Source organism: Acomys minous, assembly GCF_964271855.1.
Source record: "Acomys minous genome assembly, chromosome: 5".
Classification (NCBI taxonomy): domain Eukaryota; kingdom Metazoa; phylum Chordata; class Mammalia; order Rodentia; family Muridae; genus Acomys; species Acomys minous.
In genome coordinates this window covers 81569681-81591988 of record NC_140494.1, presented here as the reverse complement: position 1 = coordinate 81591988, position 22308 = coordinate 81569681, and the positions used below count along the sequence as shown (strand labels likewise).

General features: G+C 39.4%; 2 protein-coding genes across 2 annotated transcripts; one reads left to right on the top strand and one right to left on the bottom strand.

Annotated features, from left to right (window-relative positions):
- Positions 1–1860: 1860 nt before the first annotated feature.
- LOC311598388 (upstream-binding factor 1-like protein 1) lies at positions 1861–3003 on the top strand (the record flags this gene model as incomplete). The annotated part of the gene is made up of 1 exon (XM_084783442.1): positions 1861–3003. The coding sequence occupies one exon, from the start codon at positions 1861–1863 to the stop codon at positions 3001–3003; it is 1143 nt and encodes a 380-aa protein (XP_084639568.1).
- A 12097-nt stretch (positions 3004–15100) lies between these two features.
- LOC311598387 (upstream-binding factor 1-like protein 1) lies at positions 15101–16243 on the bottom strand (the record flags this gene model as incomplete). The annotated part of the gene is made up of 1 exon (XM_084783441.1): positions 15101–16243. The coding sequence occupies one exon, from the start codon at positions 16241–16243 to the stop codon at positions 15101–15103; it is 1143 nt and encodes a 380-aa protein (XP_084639567.1).
- Positions 16244–22308: the final 6065 nt, after the last annotated feature.

Genomic DNA, 22308 nt, shown 5'->3' with positions numbered 1-22308 from the left:
GTAGCTGGGTATGGTGGCAATCGCCTTTAATCCTACCACTTGAAAGGCAGAGGTAGGTGGGTCTCTGTGAGGTCAAGGCCAGCAGGTCTACAAAGCAAATCCAGGTAGTCAAGGCTACAAAGAGAAACCCGGATGGAAAGAGATGGGGTGCAAGGGAGGAGAGACAGAGAGACTGAGAGAGCTGATAGGTAGAGGACTCCCTACTTGGGTGTCCAGAAGGTTAGATTATTAATTTAACCCATTCTCCCCATCACAATTATTTATTATAATTGATTATCACCTTATCAAAGGAAGGGTCTGTGATAAACCCTCCTGCATCCTTTTCACAACAGCAAAATACCCAGAAGGATAAGGCCACACTCAGAGTGTGCCCAGTGCTTTAAAGAAGGGTATTTTACAATTTATTTTAATTATGGTAATACCTTAATATTTCAAGTTAGTGTGGAGCCTTCAGATCTCTATATAAAAGCTTTTGAGCTCCAAAATTTGCCTAGTTCTAAGGCCCATGGACGTGGTTACACGTTAGAGACCTTATTTCAAGTCACAACACTTATCCATAGAATTCTGAAGACACAACACCTCCTAAATGATGGGCAGCTTTTTTGCCAGCTTTCATAAGACCAGAGATCTAGAGGTAGGAGTAATTCCTGATTCTATAAATTCATTAATTCACTGGTTACAGGAAATTTGAGATAGTAATATTAGTGATCCTTAATAAGGAGAATGATGTTATTTTCAGTTTAATATTGGGCAACAAAATTTTAATCTCACATAATATTAAGATTTGAGATACACTCTCCACAGTAGAGTGGAGAGTGGGATATTACTTTCTCACATACTCTGGTGCCTCACCTTTGACCATGTCCTCTGGAGGGGGAGACCTGGTGGCACTCAGCGGAAGGACAGCAGGTTACCAAGAAGAGACTTGATACCCTATGAACATATACAGGGGGAGGTAATCCCCCTCAGGAACAGTCATAGGGGAGGGGAATAAGGGGAAAATGGGAGGGAGGGAAGAATGGGAGGATACAAGGGATGGGATAACCATTGAGATGTAACAAGAATAAATTAATAAAGGAGAAAAAATTAAAAAAAATAAAATTATACTCTTTAAAAATTAACATGGTTTCCTCACTTATTTTATGAATTTATGAATCTAAATTTTGAATGTACAGAGACTACTTATAAATTGATTTTTGCATGGTATCTACACTTAGAGTTCATTACAGAAATCATATAATTATATGTGTATGAGATCTTCCACACTAAATAAAGATTTGCTCTTTTGCCTCAAATAGGTTTTAACAATATAGAGATGGTTTTCTTGTGTGTCACCTAAACCTCTCCATTCTGGTGTGCAAGTCAATTACCTTTACTTTCTAACTCTTTCTATCCAGCACTGGTTGTCCTAGACTTTGATATATAGAAGTGGCTATCATTGATTTTACAGAGATTTACCATACTAGTTATGGAATTAAAGGTGTACCCCACCTCCAGCTGCTTCATTCTCTCAATTTTAGGCAAGTTCTATTAAGATTTGGTAAAGGGGGCACAAGAGCGTGCACTTGTACCAATGGCGAATAAATCAAACATCTTTTATTTTTAAGGGATTAAATATTACATTGTTAATAGTAAGTGAGTTCTATGAGCACCACATTACCAGTGATACCTGATGTTGTTCAACAATTTCAATAATGACATGTAACTTTTTGTTTGTTTGTTTCTGTTCAGAATACTGATTCACAGAATCTGTGGAATTCCAAAAGAGCCTACTAAGCTGTGTTTCCAAGCTGTTCAAACTTCTGTGGAAGTGTTTTTACAACTGAGCTCTTGTTCCTGGGCACAGAATCTCAGCGCAGAATGGCATCATCTGATAACCCAGGTCTATGGTCCAAAAGAGACCTTCTGAAGTTACTGGAATCCATCAAGAGTAACATCCCACCAGGTGACTTCCAGACCTTCCAAAAAACCCAGTTAGACCTAGACTGGGACAAAGTAGCTTTTAAACAGTATTCACGAGAAATGTGCAAACTGAAGTGGACGCAGATTTCTCATCCTTTGAGGAAGTTCCGCACACTGACAGAATTAGTGTTGGAAGCCAAGGAAGTGATTGAAGAACCTGGCAAAACTGAGAAAGTCAAGCCACACCCTGACTTCCCCAAAAGACCCCTGACTGCCTATATGCGCTTTTACAAGGAGAAGCGAGCTGAGTACTCCAAGAAGTACCCCAAGTACACCAATGGGCAGTTGACTAAAGTCATAGCAACAGAATACAATCAGCTGCCTGCGGAGGTCAAGCAGAGATATGTTCAAGACTTCCAGAAGGATAAACAAGATTTCCAGGAAAAAGTGACTCAGTTCAAGAAACAACATGCTGTTGGAGGGCCTCCTAAGAAGGCTGTGCTGCCGAAGAGTCATGAGATCAAAGAGTCTAAAAAATCAGAAAGCGTTATGAAAACGGGAAAGACTCCTCCAGAAACGGCATTGCCCAAAGCATTTTCCTCCAACAAGATATTTCAGGGAGAACCCAAAAAACCTCCTGTGAACGCCTACGAGAAATTTCACCAAGATTCCTGGTCGAGCCCAGAGCTGCAGCATCTGTCCTTCAGGAAGCGCTGGGTTGAGATTAGCAGGGGTTGGCACAGAGTCCCACGGGACCAGAGAGAACTTTATAAGCAACAGGCCGAGGCACTTCAGAAACAATACGTGGTGAAGCTGAACCGCTGGCTCCAGAAACTGTCACCAGAGGAATATGCAGCCTACACAGAGGCAAAGGCTTCCTGTGGGAAGCGAAAGAACATGGCCATGTCTGGAGGCAGAAGCCCCAAGCGTGCTCGAACAGATGTGCACTCCTCCTCAGAAAGGGGCCTACCAGCAACGCCTGAAAATGCACAAGGGCTTATGGATTCTGGGGCAGATTCCTCAGAGACTACTACGGGACGTGATGGTGGCTCCCATGCATCCATTCCGATTAGCACAGAAGATGGGAAGCAGGAAGACTAGAGCAGCTCCTCATACTCTAGCAGCTCAGGTGAAGATGAAGATGATTGATGTCTTTTTCGGGGAACCATCTAATTTACATGCTGTTTTATCCACATTCCAATCTCAAATCCAAACCCAGGACAACCCTGATAGAGAAAGAACTGTCCACTCTGTTGTTTTATACTCCCTTGCTTTTCTCTCCTACATCCTTCTTTCTTGCTAAAAACAAAGGAGGAGTGAGAGAAGAAGGGAGTTTGCCTTCCTACTGCCTGAATCGGAGTCCTAGGCTCAGAAAGAAGCCTTCAGAACCAACACATACAAGCTATTTACATTTGATTTGAAAAAACTATGGAATCATCCTTACAAAGCTTACCCATGAGTACATAAACTGCATCAGCTCATTCTAGGGAGGGTTTCTCAGTCCTTGGAGTTGGACCCAATAAATACCAAGTCTGAAACTAAGAATAAGTAGAAACACTAATAGATAGGTACAACCACATATTATTTCTCTAACATTATCTGATTGGTCTTTAATACAACAGTACCATTACTGCTGTTACTTTGCTGAGTGCAATTTTAAAGAAAATTAAAAGAAGTTCTATTTATTTAGCTGCTGAATATTCTAAGCCATATTCATGTACATTAGCTTTATAATATATTTATGAGTACCTTTGAGACTATTTTTACTGAAATATTCATTTTATTATTTTAGCTCTGCATAGATTGTAAAATTTCTAATGTTAATAGAGTAGTAGAATATTTTGATATATATCTGGAACATAGAATATTTAAATAAGGATGTAAAGATATATCGTCAATTATTTGTCATTTATTTAAGGTGAAATTTGTCAAAATAACTTCTTACTTTTTCATACTTAAAATGCAATATTATTCTGATTTTAGTGAATTCTTGTCTCTGTGTTCTCCAGTGAAAACCATTGTTTTGGTGTATGTATATTTTACAACTTTTACAATTTTTATATGTTTTTATTTAAGTTTTTAACAGTGTAGGATCAAATATATTCATGTAGCTATATGAAAATATAGTATTAGTATTAATATTTTCTCATCTGCTTTTTAAAATTTGGTTAAAATTTATAGGATAGGGATCCAAAAAGTTGTGTTGATATGTGGTTTTAAATAAGTTACAGAATGTTGCCAGAAGTTGATATTTACTTATACAACAAATAAAGAATTTTAATAAATGTTGTGTGTTGATTTTATCATATCTTTAAAAAAGTAATCATGGAATTCCTCTGCAGTGTAATCCTCCGCGCTGTCTAGAGACGCACAGAAAATACACAGGTCAATGGATACATGTGGAGAAGTGTAATTATGGAGGTTGAGAAATCTCATGAGCCATGTATTAGTGAAGACCTCCCTCCCTTCCCCCCCCACCAAATGCCTGAGCCTGAGGACACTGTGGTATGAAACTCAGCCTAAGGTGAAATAAAACATCATGTCCATGCTGAATTCAGGATTTCTAGCAGCTGCCAGCTTGGAATGAACCCTACAACTCTGAGTCACATAACCAATAGATTTTGTATTCCATTGCAAGAGTGTTTTTTTATACTAACTATAGGACAAATTCAACATCATACATTCCTTTTATGGGATTTTGAGACAAGTTCTCTCCATGGCATAGACCTGGCTATCCTGGAACTGCTATATACATCCGGCTTATCTTGAACATAAAGAGATTCACTACTTTTTGCCTCCCAGGTCATGCACACATTCAAACTCAGCACCAGGAAGGCAGGGTCAGAAGGATCTCTGTCCATAAGAGTTATAGTGCAAGGAAACTTCAATTCAAGGCTTCCATGGACTACAATATCATGTGAACTCAAATCCAACCCAGCAATTCAGTAATGATTTCTTTCAACAGTTAATATGAGAGGACTGGGCTACAGCCCAATGGGAGAGCACTGTGTGGAAATCCAAAGACAAATGAACAAAACTATAAAATAGAACCGGGGCAATACTATGCAGTAAGGTCTAAATGAAGCAGGGATCAATAGAGCACACCTTTAACTCAGTATGCACTGGGTGGAATATCTATCTATTTTCCCAGGTCCCTCGAGTTAAAGAATGTTTTAGGAAATAAATGAATAAACAAAAAATACATAAATTTAGAAGTGAATGACATTTCATGAAGCCATGGATAAAGTGGTGTTTTAGGCATAATATATATGAGAATCAAGTTCCTAGCCTGTCATGTAGGCACATACCTTTATTTCTCTCACTGGGGAAGTGGAGACAGGAAGTTCTGTGTGATTTTGAAGACACAGAGTTCTACAATGTGATTCTAGGACAGCCAAGCCTATGTAGAGAAACACTGCCTAAAAAACAAAACAAAACAAAACAAAACGAAATAAAAACTTAGCTGGACATTGTGACACTGGCATTTAATCCAAGAACTTGGAAGACAGAGGCAAGTGTATCTCTGTGTGTTGGATGACAGCCTGGTCAACAAAGATAGTCCAGGACAGCCAAGGCTACAGAGAGTAACACTGTTTTGAAAAACAACAACAGCAACAACAAAAACAACAACAATAAAACCCACAACACATACACACACACACACACACACACACACACATACACACACAGAGGAAGAGAGACAAAAAAGAAAGAAAAAATGAGCAAATAATTTTTTTCCTCTGTGGTAGAAAATGTTTTCATTAGGGTATGTAAAGGATTAATATCCTAACTATTAGGGGCAGAACATAGATCTGAAACTCATTTTGCAAGTTTATATAGAGAAAAATAGAATAAAAATATTTAATTCTAGCTATAAAGTGGTAGCAAATATCTTAAATCCCGAATCTAAGCAGACAGAGGCAGACACGTCTCTGAGTTGAAGCCATCCTGGTCTGTAAAGTGAGTCCAGGACGTGTAAGGCTAACAGAGAAATCCTGTCTCAAAAAAATTAAATTCAATAAGTATAAAAATACATAAATTACTATATATAAAATGGAATTAATTTTTTCTAAGAAATATCACTTTTGTAGTAAAGTATGTAAAGAATTAATCACTTATTTATTAAGGTAGGAAGACAGAATTCTCACAATTTGTATTAGAATGAAGTCTTTATTTCTAGCTATGCAGTGGAAGCACACACGTCTAAGGACTCAGCACTCAGAAGAAGACTTATTTGTGAGATGAGGCCAGCTCGGTCTATAGAGTGCGTTTCAGAACAACAAGTGTCAAATGGGAATTGTGTAAAAAAAAACCCAATATGTGCATAATTCTGCGAAGGATTAAAGGACAATTAACCAAGAGGCACAGGAGTAGTAATTATATAAGCATGATTTACCAGGTATGACGTGACATTTCAGTCTTAAAACTAGCAAATTCTGTTTTAATACTTAGGCATTGTTTTAACCTCATATCCATTTCTGTTCCTACTACAAAGCACATAGTTCTGTGCTGGAACTCACTAGATAGCCCAGGCTGGAGGTGAACTCACAGAGCCTGTAATGCCTCTGCCTTCCCAGTGCTGAGATTAAAGTCTTTTACCACCACACCTGGCTTTCTGAAGACAGGGCTGCTCTGTGTACCAGAACTCATCCTCTCCTGGAATTATTTTGTAGACCACACTAGCCTGGAACTCACAGAAATCTGCCTGACTCTAAAGGTGTGACCCCTCGATGCCTGGCTTACTTAAGACATGGTTACTCTACAGAACAGAGCCCTAGCTGTCCTGGACTCACTTTGGAGACCAGGCTGGCCTTGAACTTTAAGAGATCTGGCTGTCACTGCCTCAGGGGGTGCTGAGATTAAAGGACTGTACTACCAGGCCCAGTTTCCCTGACAGTTTGAACAAATTTGCATAATCTGTGTGCTGTATTGACTGATAATTAATGTACCTATCTCTTTTTCTACATAGAAAGAGAATTAGATGGGAAAGACACTGCTGTTTGAAGCTACTCAAGCCCTGTCTGCATCTCTGTAGTGGAGCCCTTAAGGACAAACTCTACAACCATGGAGGGGCCTTCAGGAATCTCACTTCCAGGGCAGCTTTTGATCCTGAGTACATTATTCACAGTAACTGTGGAGTGTTTACTGTTTTTTCTCTTCATATATAAGCTTCCTTAACTTAGTGCCCAGATGTACTCTCCAATAATGTCAGGTCAAAAAAAATGTAACTTAATGTCTTGTGAAAAGCTGTTCACTACTTGCTAATACTAGTTGGTAGAAATGTAGGCTGTAATTCATCAGCCCATGATGATCTCTGAGATGTATATCTGGATGGATTTTGTCCCTCTCTGGACAGCTAGTGTTCTTGCCCAAACTGGAATGGAGGACGTCTGCACTAGTGATGCCTGTGTGCCACTGAGGGTAGATTTGGAACATCAGTGACCATGAGAAAGAAAAGCTGCGAGGGTCACCCTTAAAGGAAAATGGAGTAAATCTGTTTGGAATTGGCTTGGTAGACACAGACATGCTCAGCTTTGAATCCTTCTTTGTCTCGTGACCTAGATGGCCATAACACGAACAGAGTGAATAAAAAGATAATGGAAACCATCCAGTATTGTAGGGTGCTAGCTTGGGATGTTGAAGCAGGAGAATCCTGAGAGTGAAGCAAGTCTGTGGTTACGAATCCTGTTTTATTGGATACTTGATAGTACTGTGTTGGCTCAGTTTATTAACAATTAAACTTTATTATACAACCCAACTAACACACACAAGAAGGAAAAAAAGGTTAAAGGGATAGAAGAATAAACCTCCTGGAATCCTTCGGCAGGACGGGTCCTTAGGTGTCTCTGTCCCACGAGCTGGTCCAGTCCCTTCCTCTCTCTCCTTGCCTTCTCCTTCTCTCCCTCTACCTCTTGTTTTTCTCTCCCCCACCTTTCCAGTCATATGCAAAGGGCGGTCCCTTCTCCCTTAGAGGGTCAATTAGGAAAACAATAGCCACGGTGGGGTTCCTAGTTAGGCTTCCTGAATTCCAAGCACAGGAAGGCTCCAAACAGTCTCTCACAAGGTATTCATGGGGTGCCCCAAGGGTAAAGCCCGCCAAGACTGCTTCCACCTGCGAAAAAGCTTAATCTTTCCCACACTACTGACCTTCTGGGAGATTAACCAATGACTATTAGTTTATCTGGTTTTCATGTGGGTTGTGGTAGTGTGTTTGTCTGGTTTAGATTTTCTTAAAGTGAAGTTAACTATGCCCTGTGTTATCCATGGTGCAGTGTTGTTAGCCTCCATGGATTGGCACTTTCCTTTATTATCTTGTGTAGGGATGGATTTGTGAATAGGTACTGTTTTGATATGGTTTTTCATGGAATACCTGGAAATCAGCTGATTTCTTGCTCTGTTTCTTGACCTAGGGATAACTTTATTAAATCTAGTGTGTTGAAAACTCTTGAATGAAAGCTGTGTGCTAGGGCTGAAGGCCCCACAAACCAAAGGCTGGGTTTTGCAATTCACTGTCTCAAGGATCACAATGGAATCAAATATCCTGCAAAGGCATAAGGAACACATCAACCTGGGAATGCTATATCTACCATCTTACTTGTACTATTGGAATATTATGTTGTATGGGAGGAAAAAAGGGGGCACTTTACTCAAAATTGTTCAATTTCAAGTCATAATTTCATTTATTTTTAAGAGTATATGATTTAAGTGAGCATGAGGAGGGAAGAAAAGGGAGGAGCGGTACCCCAAGGGAGAAAGAGACAGAGACAGAGAAAGAGAGAAAGAGGTAGGAGAGTAAGAGATCAAGAGGCAAGAATCTCAAACCCAAATCTAATTATGGTTTTCCTCTGTTAGTCTTCAGGAATAAGGTACCCTGAGTGGTTCTCTAGGGTTTGATACTTTTAACTGGCTAACATGTGTGGTCATAAAAGGAGACCAACATGCTTCCGCTGTCTACAGCATTGCCTTGCACTTGTCTTGTTTGTTTTTCTGGAATCAATACATGTTTCCATTTTAACAACAAGCCCAAGATTTCTCTTAAGTGATGGTCATTTGAAGCCATACAGGTATTATAAATGTTGTCATATCTATCACGTCTTTACCCTTGTACACTAGCTGTGCCCTAAGAAGGATGAAGCAAGGAGATTTCTAAGCTGAGGCCATCCTGGTCTACAAGTGAGTTTTAGAAGAGGCAGGCCTATAGATAAACTTTGTCTCCAAAAACAAAATATGTATATAATTCTAAGTTTGATTAAAGGAAAATCAACCACAAGGCTCATAAGTGATTATTATATAAGCATGTTTACAAGGACAGACATGAGTTTTCAATTTATGAAATAGCAATTTTTGTTTTATACATAAACATTTACTTTTCTTTTGTTTTGTTTGTTTTTCGAGAAAGGGTCTCACTATGGAGCTGTGGCTGGTCAATTAGAGATCTTATTTTCTCTCCACAATGCTGAGATTACAGGAGTGCACCACCACAACCAGCCCTGAAGAACAGATTTTATCCTCTACATTTTCATCTTCTACAGAAAATAGTCAGCTTGGTATGGTTGTACAGCTTGTGAGTTCTAATCCAACCTAATCTCCATAACAAGTACCAGTCTTAAAATTTATTTTAAAAAACTATATTGGAACAGTTTTTCTACTTGTATAGATATTTGGAGATGTTGAACTATTGACAAAAATGGATGCACTTCTAATGATGAAATAAAAAATTTATTGAGATAATGGCTCTTTTGATTAGAGTAGTAGTCTCTTTATGTTAGATACAGAGACCAGAACATTAAATTGTTCTTCATAAACAATTTTATAATTGTTGCTTTGTTCCTCTTTTTGCTTTTGGAGACAGAGTTTCTTTGTGTAATGGTTTTGGCATTTCTCAAACAAGCCTTGTAGACCAGGCTGGCCTCAACTCAAAGAGATCCAGCACCCTTAGCCTTTCCTGTTCTGGGATTAATGGAAGGTTTATCTTCTTTAAAGTATATAATTCACCACAAAGAAATTAAATACATAGTGACTTTTAAATTATTTCTTGCTAAATATAGAATTGTGAGTTTCACTGTGAAATTTGGAATCATAAGTTAGTCATGATCTCTAGAGAAACAGACCTGGGAAGATGACTGTATAACAAAAGGGACACTTATTAGATCGGATGACATGATGTGGTCTAATTAGTCCATCAATGGCTGTCTCAGCACCAGGAGGCCAGAATCCAACAACTCTTCATTCTTCGAGGATGGATGACTCTACAGTACAATATTGGCCTGGAGTCTTGGAGGATTTCTGGATAGCTAATTGCCCCCAGTGTGAGAGAGAATTCTATGAAGTTGAATTTCACATGGTTCATAGCATTAAGATAGACAAAATGGTGGGCATGAGTGAGAACATGCAGAAAAACCTGAAACTTCTTAAATTTCATGTGGACTGCCACCGAATGAGGGACCCAGATTCACAGTGATTCTTCCTATTTCACTTCACTCAATTAAGGAAATATCTTTCTCTGCCAGCTGTTGTGGTACATGCCTTGGATCTCAGTACATGGGAAGCAGAGGCAAACCTTTGAATTGGATACTAGTTTAGTCTACACAGCTAGTTTGACAATAGTTAGAGATACATAACAGAGACCCTGTTTCAGAAAGAATTAGTGACAGAGACATACAGGGAGAGAGAGAGAGAGAGAGAGAGAGAGAGAGAGAGACAGAGACAGAGACAGAGACAGAGACAGAGACAGAGACAGAGACACAGAGACACAGAGACAGAAAGACAGAGAGAGACACAAATAGTGACAGAGAGACAGAGAGAGACAGAGAGAGAGGGGTGCAGAGGGGTAGGAGGGAGGAAGGGAGAGAGAGAGAGGAGAGAGAGAAGGCACAAAAAAATTTCTTACTTGGCTATCCAGAACATTCTATTTATAATTTAATCAAGACTCTCCATCATACTAAGTTCCTTTCAAGTTATTATCATCTCATCAGTTAAAGCGTCTATGATAAGACTTGTCTCATCGATCTAACAACAGTCAAATAGACAGAAGGTTTAAACAACACTGGAAATATGCCCAGTCTTAAAAAAGGAGATTGTACAGGTTAATTATGCTAATATTAAACATTCCACCTTAGGGTGGGGTCATCAGATCTCTATATAAAAGCTCGAGAAGGGTAAAACTCAGTCAGTTCAGAGGCCCTAGGAGGTGGTTACACAGTGAAGCCCTTCTTCAAGTTAGGGCTGTTTTCCAGAGAGATCAGAAGGCACAGCATCTCTGAAGCAAATGTCAGACCTTCCTGCAAGCTTTGATAAGACCAGGGATCTGGAGGTGAGTGGAAATCCTCATTCCATTAATTTATACTTTCTCCCAGTCCAGGAATTCTCATATAGAAGTACTTATGATAGTTAACATAGAGAATACTCTTATTTTCAATTCACTATGGATCTACTAAATTTTAATTCTATGTATAAGAGACCTTCCCCTGTGAGAGAAGTTGTACCCTTGTGTCTTGCCTACCATGCTTTGTGTTCTAGCCATAGGACTAAGAACGTGAATAAAAAGATATTGGAAACCACTCAGTATTGTTGGGTGCTAATTGGGGATTTTGAGGTAGTAGAATCGTGAGAAGGAAGCAAGTCTGTGGTTAATAATCCTATTTTATTGGATACTTCATACTTTAAAATAAAATTATCTCAAAAAATATAACTTGGTGTCCTATGAAAGCTGCTATTTGCTAATAGTATTTGGAGGAAATTTAGGACATAATTCATCAGTCCATAATGACCACTTTATTCTATGATATGTAGTTCTGCAAGTTTTTGTCCTTTCTGGACAGCTAGTGTTCTTGCCCAAACTTGAGTGGAGGACTTCTATACTAGTGATGCTTGTGTGCCACTGAGGGTAGATTTGGAACATCAGTGACCATGAGAAAGAAAATCTGAGAGATGCAGCCTGACAGGAAGACAGAAGAAATCTGTTTGCAACTGGCTTAGTAGAGACAGACAAGCCCAGCTTTTAACCCTCCCTAGTCACATGACCTAGATGGATTAGAAGCCTCATAACTAGAACCTGCATAATACAAGCCTTGGTACCTTGGTAAGATTCAAAATATGTTGCCTCTTCCTCCACATTTTTGTGTCCTAATATTTGAGTTTTAGAAACTTTCACAGAGGAGTATAATCTATACCTTGATGTGTGAGTTGTTTCTCTTGAGAAAATGGAGGAGAGACCAAACAAAAACTGTGACAATTGTGTATAACTAGTAGTATATGAGAGCCTGTGCTGTTTACATTTCTCTTTGTTTTCAAAGGGAACACTCAGAAGAAGCATGAAACCCGAGAAACTACAAGAAAAGAGAGAGGCTTTGGAAGCCAAGAGAAAGTTCAGGGCCAAAACCAAAACCAGATCCCGACTTGGGGTAACTACCAGTGGTCCTATGAGGTTGACCAGTTGCATCTGCCAAAAGCCTGTGTCTAGAATAACTTCTAACCCTGGAAATATCACCATGAGAAGGAAAGACCAACAGAACTTGGAGAAACCCCAGCAGCTGTTGATTCTTTGGAGTGTTTTCTCTTTTTCTAATTTATTAATTTCAGTTCTGAGTTTGATTATTTCTAGATGTCTATTCCTCTTGGGTGTTTCTGCTTTTTTTTTCTAGTGCTTCCAGCTGTGTCGATAAGTTGCTTCTGTGGGATGTTTCCACTTTCTTTTTAAAGGTACTTAGTGCTATTAATTTTCCTCTTAGCTCTCCTTTCAGTGTATCCCACAAATTGGGTGTGTTGTTTCTTCTTTTTCATTGATAGTTTTGCTGAGTAAAGTAGTCTGGCCTAACATCTGTGGTCTCTTAGGGATTGCAGGATCTCTGTCCAGGCCCTTCAGGCTTTTATGGTCTCTGCTGAGAAGTCAGGTTTAATCCTGATAGCTTTGCCATTAAATGATGTTTGGCCCTTTTCCCTTGCAGCTTTTAATATTTTTCTTTGTTGTGTATATTTGGTTTGTTTGTTTCTTCTTGTATTTGCTCTTGAGGTCCTTAGTTTGGGATTGTCCTATAAAGCAGTTCAACTTCGAACTTCAACTTCCAGGAATCCAAGCTGCCCATCAATTCCAGGAGTGTAAAGGGTCCAGTCTATGCCTAGTCCTTTGTTGTTTGGTGCTTCCGTCTCCAAAGGTGCCCTCGTGTCCAGGTGACTTACTTGGCTATGTTGGTAGTTCAGGCCTTTAATCTCAGCACCGCCTGAGGCAGTGACAGCCAGATCTCTGAGTTTAAGGTCAGCCTGGTCTCCAAAGTGAGTCCAGAACAGCGAGGCTCTGTTGTGCAGAGTAACCCTGTCCTAAGTAAGCCAGACATCATGGGGCACACCTTTAATACCAGCAGTTCATGATGCTGAGACAAGCAGATTTCTATGAGTTCCAGGCCAGTCTGGTCTACAAAGTAATTCCAGGAGAGGATGAGCTCTGGTACACAGAGCAGCCCTGTCCTCAGAAAGCCAGGTGTGGTGGTAAAAGACTTTAATCTCAGTACTGGGAAGGCAGAGGCATTACAGGCTCTGTGAGTTCACCACCAGCCTGCGCTATCTAGTGAGTTCCAGCACAGTACTATGTGCTTTCTGGTAGGAACAGAAATGGATATGAGGTTAAAACAATGCCTAAGTATTTGTCCTATGGTTAGTATAGAAAACACTCTTGCAATGGAATACAAAAACTATTGGTTATGTGACTCAGAGTTGTAGGGTTCATTCCAAGCTGGCAGATGCTAGAAATCCTGAATTCAGCATGGATATTTTGTGTTATTTCATCTTAGGCTGGGTTTCATACCACAGTGTCCTCAGGCTCAGGCATTTGATGGGGGCAGGGGAAGGGAGGGAGGACTTCACTAATACATGGTTCATGAGATGTCTCAACGTCCATAATTATACTTCTCCCCATGTATCCGTTGACCTGTGTATTCTCTGGGTATCTCTAGAGAGCTCTGAGGATTATACTGCGGAGGAATTCCATCACTACTTGATTAAAGATATGATAAAATCAATACACAATATTTATTAAAATTCTTTATTTGTATAAGTAAATATCTACTTCTGGCAACATTCTATAACTTATTTAAAACCACATATCTACACAATTTTATGGATCCCTATCCTATAAGTTTTAACCAAATTTCAAAAAGCAGATGAGAAAATATTAATACTAGAACTATTTTTCACATAGCTACATGAATATATTTGATCCAACACCTTCAAAAACTTAAATAAAAGTGCACAAAAATTGTAAAATTTGTAAAATGTACAGACACCAAAACAACGATTTTCATTGGAGAACACAGACACAAGCATTCATTAAAATCAGAATAATATTGTGCTTTAAGTATGAAAATGTAAGAAGATATTTTGCAAATTTCACCTTAAATAAATGACAAATATTTGAAGATATATCTTTATATCCTTATTTAAACATTCTACATTCCAGATATATATCCAAACATTCTACTACTCTATTAACATTAGAAATTTTCCAATCTATGCTTAAGCAAAAATTAATAAAATGAATATTTCAGTAAAAATAGTCCCAAAGGTCCTTATAAATATATTATAAAGCAACTATAAATGAATATGGCTTAGAATATTCAGCAGCTAAAGAAATAGAACTTATTTTAATTTTCTTTAAAATTGCACTCATCAAAGTAACAGCAGTAATGGTACTGTTGTATTAAAGACCAACCAGATAATGTTAGAGAAATAATATGTTGTTGTACCTATCTATTAGTGTTTCTACTTATTCTTAGTTTCAGACTTGGTGTTCATTGAGTCCAACTCCAAGGCCTGAGAAACCCTACCTAGAATGAGCTGATACAGTTTATAGACTCATGGGTAAGTTTTGTAAGGATGATTCATATTTTGGTCAAATCAAATGTAAATAGCTTTTATGTGCTGCTTCTGAAGGCATCTTTCTGAGCCTAGGACTCCGATTCAGGCAGTAGGATGACAAACTCCCTTCTCCTCTCACTCCTCCTTTGTCCTAAGTGAGAAAGGAAGGATGTAGGAGAGAAAAGCAAGGGAGTATAAAAACAAAGAATGGACAGTTCTTTCTCTATCAGGGTTGTCCTAGGTTTGGATTTGATATTGAAATGTGGATAAAACAGCGTCTAAATTAGATGGTTCCCCGAGAAAGACATCAACTATCTTCACCTGAACTGCTAGAGTATGAGGAGCTACTCTAGTCTTCCTGTTTCCCATCTTCTGTGTTAATGGGAGTGGATGCATGGGAGCCACCATCACGTCCCGTGGTAGTCTCTGAGGAATCTGCCTCAGAATCCATAAACCCTTGTGGCTTTTCAGGCGTTGCTGGCAGGCCCCTTTCTGAGGAGGAGTGCACATCTGTTCGAGCACGCTTGGGGCTTCTGCCTCCAGACATGGCCATGTTCTTTCGCTTCCCACAGGAAGCCTTTGCCTCTGTGTAGGCTGCATATTCCTCTGGTGACAGTTTCTGGAGCCAGCGGTTCAGCTTCACCCAGTATTGTTTCTGAAGCGCCTCGGCCTGTTGCTTATAAAGTTCTCTCTGGTCCCGTGGGACTCTGTGCCAACCCCTGCTAATCTCAACCCAGCGCTTCCTGAAGGACAGATGCCGCAGCTCTGGGCTTGACCAGGAATCTTGGTGAAATTTCTCGTAGGCGTTCATAGGAGGTTTCCTGGGTTCTCCCTGAAATATCTTGTTGGAGGGAAATGCTTTGGGTAATGCCGTTTCTGGAGGAGTCATTCCCGTTTTCATAACGCTTTCTGATTTTTTAGACTCTTTGATCTCATGACTCTTCGGCAGCACAGCCTTCTTAGGAGGCCCTCCACCAGCATGTTGTTTCTTGAACTGAGTCAGTTTTTCCTGGAAGTCTTGTTTGTCCTTCTGGAAGTCTTGAACATATCTCTGCTTGACCTCCTCAGGCAGCTGATTGTATTCTGTAGCTATGACTTTAGTCAACTGCCCATTGCTGTACTTGGGGTACTTCTTAGAGTACTCAGCTCGCTTCTCCTTGTAAAAGCGCATATAGGCAGTCAGGGGTCTTTTGGGGAAGTCAGGGTGTGGCTTGACTTTCTCAGTTTTGCAAGGTTCTTCAATCACTTCCTTGGCCTCCAACACTAATTCTGTCAGTGTGCGGAACTTCCTCAAAGGATGAGAAATCTGCGTCCACTTCAGTTTGCACATTTCTCCTGAATACTGTTTAAAAGCTACGTTGTCCCAGTCTAGGTCTGCCTGGGTTTTTTGGAAGGCCTGGAAGTCACCTGGTGGGATGTTACTCTTGATGGATTCCAGTAACTTCAGAAGGTCTCTTTTGGTCCATAGGCCTGGGTTATCAGATGATGCCATTCTACGCTGTGATTCTGTGCCCAGTAACAATAGCTCAGTTGTACAAACACTTCCACAGCAGCTTGAACAGCCTGGAAACACAGCTTAGGAGGCTCCTTTGGAATTCCACAGATTCTGTGAATCAGTATTCTGAACAGAAACAAACAAACAAAAAGTTACATGTCATTATTGGAATTGTTGAACAACATCACGTATCACTGGAAATGTGATGCTCATAGAACTCACTTCCTATTAACAATATAATATTTTATCCCTTAAAAATAAAAGATGTTTGATTTATTCGCAATTGGTACAGGTGCATGCTCTTGTGCCCCCTTTACCAAATCTTAATAGAACTTGTCTAAAATTGAGAGAATGAAGCAGCTGGAGGTGGGGTACACCTTTAATTCCATAACTAGTATGGTAAATCTCTGTATAATCAATGATAGCCACTTCTATATATCAAAGTCTAGGACAACCAGTGCTGCATAGAAAGACTTAGAAAGTAAAGGTAATTGACTTGCACACCAGAATGGACAGGCTTAGGTGACACACAGGAAAACCATCTCTATATTGTTAAAACCTATTTGAGGCAAAAGAGCAAATCTTCATTTACTGTGGAAGATCTCATACACATAAAATTATATGATTTCTGTAATGAATGGTAAGTATAGATACCATGCTAAAACCAATTTGCAAGTTGTCTTTGTACATTCAAAATTTAGATTCATAAAGATCATAAAATAAGTGAGGAAACCATTTTAATCTTAAATTTTAGTATTATGTGAGATTAAAATTTTGTTGCCCAATATTAAACTGAAAATAACATCATTCTCCTTATTAAGAATCACTAATATTACTATTTGAAATTTCCTGAAACCAGTGAAATAATGAGTTCATGGAATGAGGAGTTCCTCCTACCTCTAGATCTCTGGTCTTCTAAAAGCTTGCACTAATGCTGCCCATTGATTAGGAGGTGTTGGGTCTTCTGAATTCTCTGGACAAGAGTTGTGAATTGACATAAGGTCTCTGCAGTGTAACTGCATCCATGGGCCTCAGAACTGGGCAAATTTTGGAGCTCCCAAGCTTTTATATAGAGACCTGAAGGTTCCACCCTAAGTTGGAATATTTAGGTATTAGCATAAATAATTTAATTTGTATAATCCCCTTCTTTAAAGCACTGGGCACACTCTGAGTGTTGCTTTATCCTTCTGGGTATTTTGCTGTTGTGAGAAGGATGAGGCAGGGTTTATCACAGACCCTTCAATTAATAAGGTGATAATCAATTTTAATAACTAATTTTGATGGGGAGAATGGGTTAAATTAAAAACCTAAGCTTCTGGACACCCAAGTAAGGAGTCCTCTACCTATCAGCTCTCTCAGTCTCTCTGTCTCTTGCCCACTGCCCCCCCTCTCTTTCTATCAGGGTTTCTCTGTGTAGCCTTGACTACCAGGATTTGCTTTGTAGACCATGCTGGCCTTGACCTCACAGGGACCCACCTACCTCTGCGTTTCAAGAGCTAGGATTAAAGGCGATTGCCACCATACCCATCTACTTTTTAATTTTTGCTTTGTTTGTTAGACAGGGTTTCTGTGTAAATCCTTGATAGTCCTGGAATCCTTTTGTAAACTCAGAGTCTCAAAATCACACAGATTTGGCTCTCTCTACCTCTGGAGTGCTGAGATTAAAGGCATGTGCCTTCTTCTCATCTCCTCACAGAACTCTCTGTAAATCTGACCATACAGCATGTAACCATTGAAGCCTCAAATATACAAGAGGATGGAAATAATAAGTTGTATTAACCTTGCATCCTCCCATATAACAATGCAGTATAAACTTCTCATTGCTGAAGAATAAGACTGGGAGTTATTTTTAAGTATAACAATGTAAAGACATCCAATCTATCTCTTATTTAAAAATCACTCCAAAATATTGATTACATCATGTGGACCTAAATAATAAATGTACGCTCAACTTTTTGAATGGGATGAAAATCAGGATTGTTAACGATGACCTTCCTTCATATTCAAACTTCTCTTGCCTCAACCTCTCATTATTGCTCCTGCAAAACTGAGTGGTTTCCATTATCTTTTTAATTACTTTCTTAGTGCTAGAGCTAGAAATGAATACATGCTAGGGAAGTCGTTCTTGTACTGAGTCTCCAACAAAGGAGCTCATTAAAAGTATAACATCACTAAACAAATGTGTCCTAAATCAGTACATTAATAAAATATTATCTAAAGAATTAAAAACATATTTGAAACACAAGAATATAAGTTTTTCCAGTGGAATATGTCATATATTTGGCATTATATGATTTCTATAATGAACACTAAGTATAGATACCATGCTAAAAGTCATACTATAAGGTATCTCCATACCTTCCAAAGTTAGATTCACAAGCATCATAAAATAATTGAGGAAACCATACTCATCTTAATTTTAATGTTATGATAGATTAAAAATTTGAAGCTCAATAATGAACTGAAAATAAGAGCATGCTCTATATCAATTATCACAAGTACTTCTATATGAGACTCCCTGGACTCAGAGAAAATAGAAATCTATGGACTGAGGATTTCCACTCACCTCCAGATCCCTGGTCTTATCAAAGCTTGCCCTTTGCGTCAGAGAGTCTGTGCCTTCTGATCTCTCTGGACAACAGCTGTACCTTGAAGAAGCGCTCCACTGTGTGACCACCTCCAAGGGCCTCTGAACTGACTGAGTTTTATGCTTCTCAAGCCCTTATATAGAGATCTGAAGACCCCACCCTAAGGGGGAGTGTGGTGCTATTAGCATAATTAGCTTATCTTGTAGAATCTCCTTCTGTTAAGTCCTTGGCACACCCTAAGGGTGGCTTTTGCCTTTTTGGCATTTGGCTGTAGTCAGATGCCTGAGGCAGGGTTTATCACAGACCCTTCCATTGATGAGGTGATAATAAATTTGAAAAAAGTACTGTGATGGTGAGATTCGGTAAAATTAAAATTCTAAGCTTTTAGAAACCCAATAGGGAATTATCTCTCTCTCTGTCTCTCTCTCAGTCTTTCTCTTTCCCCATCTGTCATGACCTCTCTCTGATACAGGGTCTCTATTATGTATATCTAACTATCATAAAACTTACTGTGTTGTCCAAAATGGCCTCCAATGCACAGAGATCTGCCTCAATTCCCATGTGCTAAGATCTAAGGCATGTACCTCCACTCCTGGGTGAAAAAGACATTTCCTTTATGGAGCAATTTGAAGTATGAAGGTTCATTGTCAACCCAGGCCACTCTTGTTGACAGTCTACATGAAATGGAAGAAGCTTTTACTTTTTCCTGCTTGCCCTCCCTCATGATTTCCATTTATTGTATGTTACTGCTGGGATCAATACAAAATCCAACCTCAGCAGGAGTCTAACAGAGACTGGAGACAATTATCTATCCAGAAAGCCTCCAGGTCTGTATTTGTACTGTAGAGTCATCCAATGTATGGGCCTAACACTTACATAATTGTTGGGCTTCTAGTTGTGAGAGAGCCATTGCTGGGCTACTTAGACCATATCCTGTAATCCAGTCTAATAAGTGGCTTCTTTGTTTTATAGTATCTTATAAGATTTTTTCCTTTAGTATCACTGACTGTTATGTGGTTCCAAATGTCACATTGAAACCCCCTCTTCTAAAATGTTCAAGCACCAATTTAAAATTAATAATGTATTTAATTTATTTGAAGGCAAATTATATATTTTGAGTTTAGGATAATTTTTTTCAGATAAATTTTATTGTGTAGCTCTAGCTGTGATAGAGCTCACTATAAAAAGCAACAGGCTGAATAATAAAATATGACTGAAAAAAATAGATGAGAAATTTAAAACCCATATTGGTATATGATAAAGATTCACTTTTCATACAAATATCAGTAATAATAAATGTGTTTAGGGATCAGAGGCTTTCACTGTCATGCACTCAGTTGCCTGCACTAGGACCACCTCCTACTTGCAAGATCCCTTACCAAGACACAGAGAAAGAGGATGCAGGAAGTCCTGATGAGACTTGACAGACTGGCGTTAATTGATAAGGGAGAAGGGCTCTCCCTCTCTGAGCACTAGGGAAAGAAAATAGGGGAGAGGAGGGAGGGCATGTGGGAAAAGAAAGAAATCAGGCAAGGAGACTTGATTGGTTCTTAGAGAAAGTATTTTTTAATAAATCAATATAAAATTAAATACATGTCAGTTAAAGATACTTCAAGTAGAACTTACAAAGGCAACAATATGTGCTTTGAAAATTTTTAAAATGTGGATTTCTGAAAACCCATCACTGTTCATTCTCTCATGCTCTCCACCAGCCTGGCAAGCCTATCTTCCTCCAGGCCTCAGCCAGTCTCGTTCTGGCTCTCTTCACCTTCCTGGCCTGTTTCTGGATGTCTGCAGTAGTCATTCCTCTTCTGTCATAAGATGGTGACAGCTGAAGAGACATTGGCCTTGTTACTCGTGGACTGTAGAAAGATAGTGACTGCTGAGGAGCCTCTTGTTCCTCTTCCAAACATGGGTGCTGTGCAAGGGTTAACTCTGAAGAAATGTGCAGATCCTTAACACAACTGGCTTCATCCTGCATTCCCAGTGCACTTTAGTTTACAGGGGTATTAGGATCCAGTGGATATAAAATGTTCCCTTTCCTGTCTCCAGACTGAGGGTCATTCAACCTCTCCAAAGCAGACAGCTGCTGGGGTTTCTCCAGATTCTCTTGGTCTTTCCTTCTCATGGTGATATTCCCAGGTAAGAAGTTATTCTAGACATAGCCTTTTGGAAGATGCAACTGGTCAACCTCATAGGACCACTGGTAGTTTCCCCAAGTCGGCTTCTGGTTTTGGTTTTGGCCCTAAATTTTCTCTTGGCTTCCAAAGCCTCTCTCTTCTCCTGTATTTTCTCGGGTATCATGCTTCTTCTCAGTGTTCCCTTTGAAAACAAAGAGAAATGTAAACAGCACAGGATCTCATATACTACTAGTTATATACAATTGTCAGAGATTTTGTTTTGTCTTTCCTCCATTTTCTCAATAGAAACAACTCTCAGATCAAGGTATAGAGTAAACTTCTCTGTGAAAGTTTCTAATACTCAAATATTAGGAAACAAAAACGTGGAGGACAAGGCAACATATTTTGAATCTTTACCAAGGTACCAAGGCTTGTGTTATGAAGGTTCTAGTTATGAGGCTTCTAATTAATCTAGGTCATGTGACTAGGGAGGATTAAAAGCTGGGCATGTCTGTCTCTACTAAGCCAGTGGCAAACAGATTTCCTCTGTCTTCCTGTCAGGCTGCATCTCTCAGCTTTTCTTTCTCATGGTCACTGATGTTCCAAATCTAACCTCAGTGGCACACAGGCATCACTAGTGTAGCAGCCCTCCACTCACCTTTGGGCAAGAACACTAGCTGTCCAGAGAAGGACAAAGACTTGCAGAAATACATATCATAGATTAGAGTTGTCATTATGGACTGATGAATTATGTCCTACATTTCTTCCAAATTGTATAAGAAAATAGCAGCTTTCACAGGACACCAAGTTATATTTTTTGAGATAATTTCATTTTATAGTACAAATGTGCATGAACATAGGGAGCTTTAAGTAGAAAGAGAAAACAAGGATGACCATTCCACACTTAATGTGAATTATGTACTCACGATCAAAGGCTGGCTTGGAACTGAGTTTCCTGAAGTCCCCTCCATGGTTGTAGAGTTTGTTCTTAAAGGCTCCACTGCAGAGACACAGACAGGGCTTGAGTAGCTGCAAATGACTGTCTTTCCAATCTAATTCTCCTTCTATATAGAAAAAGAGGGAGGTATCTTAATTGCCAGGTAATGCCTCCCACAAATAAAGCAAAGCCTGTTCAGACTGTCAAGGAAACTGGGTGTGGTTTTATAGGACTTTAATCTCAGCAGCCCATAGGCAGTGGCAACCAGATCTTTGTGAGTTCAAGACCAGCCTGCTCTGCAAGGTGAGTCCAGGACAGCTATGGCTCTGTTATACAGATTATCCCTGGGTTAAATAAGACAGGCTTGGTGGAGCACAGTTTAATTCCAGCAACTAGGAGTAAGAAGCAGGAAGTTTT